The 9,645-nt window shown below is 40.0% G+C and overlaps 1 protein-coding gene across 2 annotated transcripts; it reads left to right on the forward strand.

Moving 5' to 3' along the window:
• Positions 1-2,223: 2,223 nt before the first annotated feature.
• LOC131788095 (uncharacterized) lies at positions 2,224-8,466 on the forward strand. Of its 2 annotated transcripts, none has more exons than XM_066159204.1 (3): positions 2,224-2,344; positions 3,462-7,172; positions 7,721-8,466. In XM_066159204.1, exon 2 carries the CDS (start codon positions 3,471-3,473, stop codon positions 7,164-7,166), a length of 3,696 nt encoding a protein of 1,231 aa, XP_066015301.1. In that variant the 5' UTR covers positions 2,224-2,344; positions 3,462-3,470; the 3' UTR covers positions 7,167-7,172; positions 7,721-8,466. The 2 variants fall into 2 exon arrangements, with proteins under 2 accessions (XP_066015301.1, XP_066015302.1); XM_066159205.1 differs by having other exon boundaries at positions 2,224-2,317.
• Positions 8,467-9,645: the final 1,179 nt, after the last annotated feature.

The raw sequence follows: 9,645 nt of genomic DNA on the forward strand, positions 1-9,645 counted from the left end.
CCGGAGCCAGGTTGTATGAATTTTCCAGACGTCTTTGAGTACTATCTGTGATACACGCTTGCCAATTCTCCTATCGGCTTTTGGAATCGACTTAACCTTACCTTTACCATGGCCGAACACTTCTTTAGGCTCTCTATATCTACTATTGGAACCACGACTCCACCCAACACCGAGATTTGATCTATGAGTGGGACGAATTGTAAAATCATCGATATCTTTTGGCGTCTCGATCTGAAAACTTGCAACTCCGCAAGTGACTTTTACGACTACGCAAGGGAGCGACTTGGGATATGCAACTTCGGTCTTCTCGATAACTAAACCCAAAACTTCCACCGGATTTAAATGAACAGCAAATCTCCATGCTAGCATATAATATAAGACGCTTATCCAACAGATCAATTAGCTAAATCAGTATGTAGCTTGTCAATCAAACTGACTTTTGTAAACATTCTTTGACACTTCCGCCGGCAAAGGAATTATTGATGGATCTAGACACTTACGTTTTCTGAATGCTGTAATTCCTGGAAGGTTTTTCAAGATATCATGCAAAGAGGAAAAATACCCATCTCTGGGTAATTCGGAGGTTGATTCATCTTTGAATTTATGTGTCACGCTTGTCATGCAACTGCTACAATAAGATGGAAAAGATAGATAAACTGGAACTCAAATCTGGCTAGAATGTGGCAAAGCATAACGTGACCATCGAAACAACTAATGAAATCATAAATAAACAAGGTAAGAGTATTATATTAGATTTATTTACAAATTGTAGTGATTTATGCTAGTAAACGGTAGCGACAAGTAGGCACACCATGCTAGGAGCCATTACTAAGTAATGGGGCTCCTGACCATGTATATTTCATAGAAGCTAACAAGTAAATTTTGCCGAACTTTGAGTTTGTCTCACGATGGAACAACACAAATATACAAGGACATTTTTACAATAACTTTATAACCATTCTTTTGTCAAGAGCCTGCTTTTGTCTTTTAAAAGCTATAGAAGCTCAGTAGATTCTGTCATATAGGTCATGGTTAAAACAGTCTTTGTCTTGATGTTACTTTTCGTCATAGAAAAAGTATGTCGCACAAAAATATTCACCAAAAAATAAACATTTTTTTGCCAGCTTCAATAATGACAGGGGATTGAGTTTAGATGATAAAACAAAGGGTTATGTTGACAGAAATACCGGAGGTCAAGTAAATTCGTTACACGAGGTCACACAACTCGGGTACTTGAGCGGTCAAACTAAAAAAAATTAATTTCTCGAAAACTAAAATATATTTTCACTAAAAAAACTACACCAAGATTATCAGGACATATTGGGTTACAAAATATGAAAGTAGGAGTGAAAGAAAGTTTTGGGTGACTTGCCACGGTTTGTCTGATGCATGTTGACATTAGCCCTTAAATAGAATTAGATCAAAAAAGATTACAGATATTTTGATAAGAGGTTTAAAACGTCTGAGAGGCTATATTAGGAAGTATTTCATGTATCCACACGTTTTATACCAGTACTTTAAAATGCTTTATGGTGTAGTGTTGTGTATAAAAATCTGCATGGTTGACAAAGCTCATTGTATATAGTACAGCACCTTGCTTAACTCGTCACAACATTCCTAACATTGAAATCATGCGCACACGTGCATCATCTCCTGCTCTCACATAAAATGAGCAAGTTTCATCGATAGCATTTTCTGCAAAACAGATTTACTATGGCAAACTTAATGAAAATTTTATGTCCTGTCTCGCAGGTACCTCAAGATAATTTTTCTTAAGTGGGGTCAGTGCAACTTAAATGGCTGACTTTACTTAGGCGGAAATATCTTGTTGACAGTTTCTAAGAATCGTTTCCTGAATTCTCGGAAAACAGGAAGAGATTAACATCTTTTTGAAAATATTAAGTAGTCGCTCATTTATTCGGCTCTTTGCTTTTTCGAATGACTATTCTACGGCTCCGTTACTATTATAACATAATGTTTAGCCCCAAATTTTTGTCTTATTTTCTTTCCACTCAGCCCTTATAGCTTTCATTGTTGTGACCTTGAATTGACACTTTTTCGATAGCAGTCCTCCGAGGCTCAAACAGGAAATCATTATGCACTGTTGACTTACACGGCACAGCTGGCAGGCTTTGATTGGTTAAACTGAGATTAAATAGCAAAGGAACCAATCATAAGCACTCCTAAAGAATACGTCAGCTTGTATTGAAATTTGCAGCTTTTTCGCCGATGATTCCGAGAAAAAGCTTCGCAGTTATGAGCATATTCAGCGACTTCCAAAACAAGTAACTCTACGTGATCTTCAAGGAAATTAAAGGTAAGCAACCGTCCGTCCACTGAAAAGGTAGTTCGAACGTTTTCTTGTTGTTACTAACACCAATCATGCGCACTAGCTCTAAAAGAAATTTACAACCGGCCAAGAACGGATCTTGTTGTTCGACTGGGTGGTGGCAGTGGACCGTTCGTAGTTTTTAAACAAATTTGATATCATTAAAGATACAGGTAATCGCCTATAACCTGGATAATGTTAATCCAAAATTTTAGAAAAACGTGAATTGAATTCATTCGTCTTTAAGCAAGAGAGCTCGGAGGCCTCTTCGTTTACGCTCGCTAAACTTGGAAATTTAATGCCTATGACATCGGTCTACGAATGATAATGCATCCATCTCAAATCAAATTATTTTCCGCCAACGAAAGAACATCTTATTACTTATCGCTTTAGACTCCTTGTACCATACGAGTCGCTGAGTAAGTCAGGAAATCGGAATTGCGTCATGGGTTATTCCCGGAAATTAGGCCAAGCGTAACTTCATTTCTAAGGATTCTGAATAATATCTTATGTAGTTGCTCCCTTTTTACATTTAAATAAAATATGAAATTGTTTTCTAATCAGAAGTGGCATTCTAAGTCACAGTAACTGATAACACGGTGTTAAGAAATTGAAGAAAAACCGTCTCTTAAGCGTATTTGTCTCTTCACCTCTGCGTTCGCTTTCTGTCAGACGTATGGCGTGTCAGAATGAAGAAGAAATAATAATTACATTGATTAAAAATCAGAGGGCTCGAAACTTAATCAACCTTTACATCACTTAAGTAACCAATGCCTTACCTGAATCAATGATTCTATTAAATTTTTGCAAAGAGGCCGAGGTTGTATTTGCCTAGTGATGTCAATTGGTACAAATATAGGTTGACTAAGACACATTTCACTCCATTTGAGAAGATTTTTCCCCCACAATGAAAGTTAAAACTGAGTCGGCGTAGTTCATAATCATTTGTGTTGGTGAAGGTGCTTCAGTAATAGCTTTCAACTGCTGTGTAAAGTTTAAACATGTTGAGTACGGAATAAAAACAATCTTACTGGTATCACATGACAAAACGCCACACAAATCACAAGAGCAGGTATAACGGATAGGTAAATGATTTTCGTTTTGAATTTTTTGGTATTAACTCATTTTATAGTGAAACAACATGAGCGAGAACGTTGGCGTCCTGGAAGTGCGTTCTTTCGGGCAGCCATTTCAGTTGGGAATGCTGTACGACTATCGTAGTCACCACCTTGTTACAGGGCCAGCATTGTGGGAATCTGACATACAAACGAAGATCTCCTCCTCACGCATCTCCCCAGAGTCTAAGTACGAAGTCTTCCCAGGCGGGAACGTGGAAGAGATGGCAAAGATTTTTGGTATCGACTCTAACTTTCGACTGAGTTTGATGACAGGATTGGTGAACCCATATGGAATTGGAAAATTCATTATTGATGGGGATCCCTCAAAGAAGAACAATTTGGTTCGCATTATTCTCAAGTATGAAACCATATCGAGATTTGAAGAACTTAGCATGGATCAAGCAAAGACAGAGCCTTACAGAGACCTAAGCTCAGAGATGACAGCTACACACTTTGTATCGCGTATAGAATATGGTAGAGAAGCGATATTCGTCTTTGACAGAAGATTAGAGGAAAACGAAACATTTACCGATGTCGAAACCGACCTAAAGTTTGCTGTCGACTCCCTGCCCCAAATTGAGGTAGAAAGTAATGGATATGCACGTGCAACTGAGCTAGACGATGAGGAACTGAGTAAAGTTGTTTGTACTTTTTATCAAGATAGAGACCAGGCCAGTTTCACCAGTGGTATGACTTATGAAGATGCTCTGCGGGCTTACAGTGAACTCAAGAAAAACGAAAAAAGCCATGTGTATGAAGTTCCTAGAAGGGTTTGGCTCCAACCATTGAGTACTTTGGACCCACAACTGGTACGGCGAGTGCGAGAGGTTAGCCCTTATGTGACTGATGCTTTGCAAAACGTCTTGGCAAATTTCAACGACTTTGAAACGAGTTTATGTGGCCTCGTCGATGATAACATATGTTCCACCTTTCCTATTATCAAACAGCGGATCTCCAGATGCGGAAAAGCGGTTTCCAGGTACAAAAAGAACATTCTTAGGACAATTTCCGAGATGTTGCCAGTGGTGCGAGGAGGTGATGAAGAGGAGCAAGTCCTTACCGACGTCCTCAACATAGTTGCGTCGTCTCCGTTTCATCACGACCGCCTCTCGTTGTGGATCAGTGGCATGGAGAAGGAGATGAAACTGTTGTCCATGTACCTGGAATTCTTCAGGGGAATCCAACTGGTAACGACTTCGCAAGATCTTGACAGTGTGATCAATTGCTTGGAGTATGATCAGGTTGTTTCCTTTTCCCTGATGACAGCTGGGAATGAAGATGCACTGGTTGAACAACTGTATACATTTCTACGAACTGGCAGTTGGACACCGGAACATCTCTCACTACAACCTTGGTATGAAAATCCTAAAATACTTAATGAAGGCAAGGCTAAGGCAAGAAATTTCAGGGATTTTGTCCGGGAAAATGAACATGACGGGCGTACAAAGTTCATCGTCACAAACGTTCAGAAGGGCACAGGCGAAGGAGTTCTTGGTGTCCGTCTGTATGATGGCGGTCAATCTACGGATTTTGAACTTCCCGGTGAGCCTGGAAAGCCTTTTGCAACTTTGACAAGTGCCTCTAGTATTACTCTACAATGGGAAGAGTCTCCACTTGGAAAAGAAACTGTCCAGAGTTACACAGTCCACTTCAGACCTTCTGTCGGCGATTGGAAGTCATTGCCCACTGTGGGACCAGAGAATACGATCACAGTTGATGGACTGAAGGCAAAAACTACCTACCTTTTCAAGGTGAACAGCAAATGCAAAGCTGGTAGAAGTGCTGTAAGTGCTACCAGTGACAGTATTGTTACTGAAGATCCCGTGACTCAACCCGAATCAGACCTCCTCCACACGAAGAAGAGTGAGTCATCCTCAGATAAACAGAGCCACAGCCTAAATGAAGCTAAGGCTAAGGATTCATCGTCCTCCAAGTCCAGAGACTATGTCGAAGGAGCAAAAGGTGGTGAAGCAATCAGCAGAAAGAACCTAGAAAATACTGCAAGCAAGCTAGAGAGTAAACGGACCAGTGGTGTCTCGCAAACTAGTAAAACCTCGCATGATAAGGCCACAAAGTTTTTTGTTCCTTATAAACCGGCAGAGGTTTTGCTCCCCTCCTCGAGGAAGATTAAAGATGGCACCCCGTCAGTTTACAAACTCCCAATGTTCACAAGAATGAGAAGACAAAACAGCATGATTGCGAAACAAAGCATCGGAAAGCCCCCCAAAAGAGTTAAAGGAGGACCTTCTGAGAAAGTTCTTATGGTAGTAGGAGCTACTGGAGCTGGTAAGTCAACGTTGATCAATGGCATGGTGAATTACATTTTGGGAGTAGAGTGGAAGGACAATTTTCGGTTTAAACTCATCTTGGAGGACAAAAGCGTATCTCAAGCTTACAGTCAGACGAAGGACATCACTGCTTATACTATTTATCCCCAGAAAGGTTCGGCCATTCCGTACACATTTACAATAGTTGATACGCCAGGGTTCGGTGATACAGAAGGTCTGAAGAGGGATAGGCTCATTATCAGTCAGATTAAGGAGTTCTTTTCCATCCCCCCACCAAATGGTATCGACCACCTTGATGCAGTTGGATTCGTTACACAAGCTTCCCTGGCACGTCTCACTCCAACGCAAGAGTACATCTTCAATTCGGTCCTATCTATATTTGGAAACGATGTTTCCAAAAATATCTTTATGATGCTGACCTTTGCAGATGGCCAACATCCCCCGGTTCTTGAAGCCATCAGTAGAGCCAACATTCCAAGTGGCAAGCACTTCAAATTCAACAATTCAGCCCTTTTTGCCAAAAACAAAGAAACGGAAGAGAGCTTTGATGCAATGTTTTGGAAGATGGGTTATCTCTCCTTTCAGAACTTTTTTGCTGAGTTTGCAAAAGCAGAAAGCGTTAGTCTTCGACTTACTAAAGAGGTATTGAATGAACGTGAACAGCTTCAAATCTTGATTGAAGGTCTGAACCCTCAAATTACAATGGGCCTCAACAAGATTGAAGAAATGAGGCAAGAAGAGCTTGTTTTGCAACATCATGTCAGCGAGATTGAAACCAACAGAGATTTCACCTATGAAGTTGTTGTAACAAAGCCAAATTATATCGATCTCAAAGGAACTGGGAAACACACCACCACCTGCCTAAAATGCAATTACACGTGCCACCAGGATTGTAAGATTGCTGATGACTCCAACAAGCGTAGCTGTTGGGCCATGGATACAGCAACTGGAAATTGCAGAATTTGCACGTTGAACTGCATCTGGTCGGAACACAAAAACCTTCCGTATATAATCGAGTACGAATCAGTCGTGGAAACCAGAACTTCTGCCGACCTGCAAATGAAGTATGAAAGAGCCGTTTCAGGGAAGTCTAAGATCGAAGGCATGATTGAACAACTTGAAGAATTTCTTCAAGGTGTGCACAGCAATGTTCTGACCATGATAGACAGCGCACAGCAAAGCCTTCGTCGACTGGATGAAATTGCCCTGAAACCCAACCCCTTAACTCAAGTGCAGTACCTGGAGCTTGTCATAGAATCTGAGAAAAATGAAGCCAAACCCGGCTGGAAACAACGAGTGGAATACTTCGAAGAAGCGAAACGTCACGCGGAGATATTATCAAAAGTTAAAGATGTTAAGGCAGGACAAAAGTTCCTCCAGGAGAAGGCTCGAAGTGGAGAAAAGTGGTATTCCCGATTTAAGTTCTGGTGATTTCAGGTATATATATATATATATATAGGATAGTATGTTTCATTTCTTTTACCAAAAAACTGAGCTTAGATTCGCCTGACTCTCACTCTCAGATCGTGTAAGAGTTCTGGACTGCGTTTTGGTTTCTCTGTAACCAAAAAAAAAATTGTCTTTCACCTGATGCTAGCAAAACTTCTGATAACCGTTAATCTTTTGTTTTTGTGAAGCATCAAGTGCAATGATCAAGCATTTTATGCAGCCATCAATCGTGGCTCGGTACAATTCAGGAAACAAGGTCATATATTTTGAAGAGAGTGAAAATTCAAGTTAAGGTGCTATGATTGGTGGATGTAGATCCATTTTGCTTCCATTGTCATAGTGATTGATGACAGCATGAAACGTAAAAACGACAAGTTCGATTTTGGACCTCAGATCTTGTGTGCTGCTGAATAGTTCTGTCTTTGAGTGCTGGCTCACAATATTATTCTGGTGGCACCCTTTCTTTCTTGAAAATGAAAGTGGCAACGATAGTATTGTCAGGTTGGGAATAACAGTCATGCTCCTTTCTTTTTTAGCAACTCATCTATTGTAAGAGTCCGCCCGCAGAGATGCAATATAGCTGTCTTACAAGCCGCTTGACCAGGGATCAACTTTACATGAAGTACGAATATAATGGACATAGAAAAAAAGGACATTGCTAATGATATGGAACTTTAAATATAAGAATTTCCTGCAAGTGAACTAATGTGTTTAATGAATTTCAAATTGCTGCCATGTGTGCCTTTTGTTTAGAAAAGCCAGCCACGTAAATGAAGTCTCTATATCAGAAGGAAGCGATCATAACAGTAAAATGACCGGAACTTCCTTAAGAATAACATTTGTCGCCTTCGAAGGACAGCTCCCCGAATCCCTGAAAGATGACATCACATCATGTTAGATTTTTTGTAGCTTCTGATGTATATCCAGCAATTGAAGGCAATTTCTTGAAGTGAATTATTCGAAGTTCCTTGATCAATACATTTTTCCATTTTATGAATTGTTTCTTATTTGTATTTGTGGTTTAAACACGGCCCACAAGTACCTTGTGTTGTATGCAAGATTAGGTAACAAGCAAAATTAATTTTTTTAAGAATATCAGTTCAAAAAGCTGAAGCTAGTTCTAATGGAATTATACAAGTTTCACGGCCTTTTAAAGTGTTCCGTGGCATGGGTAATGATTGATAAGCTCGTTAGCCTTATTGCATAAGAATAAAAATCGTTCAGATTGTCATAACGCCGCTGACATGGTGAGATAATGTCTTGAAACTGATCTCTTGGACAACTTTTCATCTCATTCGTAAGGAAGAAACAGGGGAATAGTTTTAAACCTTTTTGCTGGCTTTGTATATTATTAGCCGATTGGAACACGCAAAATTTTTTGAACTCGAAGCAATGTAAGACTTACTAACGAGAGGATGCTAACTGAAGCCTCGCCGACCCCTTTCAATTAAAGTGTTTACTTATCACTAATCAGATAAGCTGTAACAATGCTATAAGCACGTACCACTTCCTTGCTACGTACTGAAATTTGTTACTGGAGGAAAGGCGAATACCTTTTTATGGTATTTTTCGGATTCCTCTTTCTCAATTTTCTGAATTTCTCTCGAAATCATTCGCGTATAATAACTGACTAACTGAAACCGGAACTGTCTCAAAGCTCTCTGTACATTATTCACTCGCAGTAAGACAAGAAAATTAGAATTTCGGGCTCCCGAAACAACTGGAATCTAATTGCCTTTGCATGGACGAAACCAACCCACCAACCGAAGTAAAAGGTACACAAGTTATCAGGTTGTACTGACCACGGACCGTATTGCCAGATAGCCCCAGAATCGGTTGTGTTTCTCATATCCTTATTATATTGTGACGAGCACGACACCATTTTTTTTTAATCGTCAAATTGATGAAGATGACTCATTAAATGGCTGTCGTCGAACCAGACCTGCCTTTTTTCACGCCTAGCCCTCGCTCGTAAGATATCATTTCATCCATTGGCCAGACAGGCACCTTGGAACTTACGAGCAGGTGGAGGAGTATTACGATGAAAGCAGAGAGCTCTATTTCTGACAAAGTTTATCAACATTCCTATATTTTTCTGACAGTGATATTTCTTGTGGGAGTAAGAGGTAGCTTTGGAAAATCAAGAGTTCATTTTATTTTGATCAAAGTCCATTGCAAAAGTTTTGGGCGTTAGTTCTTTAAAATGGTTCAGAATTCCCGATTCTAGGGAAAAATTGCCGTTCCCCATCTACCTATCTCAATTTCGTTCGCAGCTTAAAATCCGCTGCAACAAAAAAAATACGATTTTCCTGAAGGAAAGAGCAGGAAAGGAATCCCTTGATTATCATAGGTCCTATCCGTCACGAAAGTCATCGGCACTATTAGCCACATCCTCTTCTTTCTCTAACGAGAAAGATTATTGAGCAAGTTCTCGAAGTAATTTGTGGTACTATCTCACCCA

This window comes from Pocillopora verrucosa, chromosome 12, assembly GCF_036669915.1.
Source record: "Pocillopora verrucosa isolate sample1 chromosome 12, ASM3666991v2, whole genome shotgun sequence".
Lineage (NCBI taxonomy): Eukaryota > Metazoa > Cnidaria > Anthozoa > Scleractinia > Pocilloporidae > Pocillopora > Pocillopora verrucosa.

What these genes read in the sequence shown, in the direction of transcription:
- LOC131788095 (XM_066159204.1), top strand. Translation starts at nt 3,471, where the DNA reads ATGAGCGAGAACGTTGGCGTCCTGGAAGTGCGTTCTTTCGGGCAGCCA.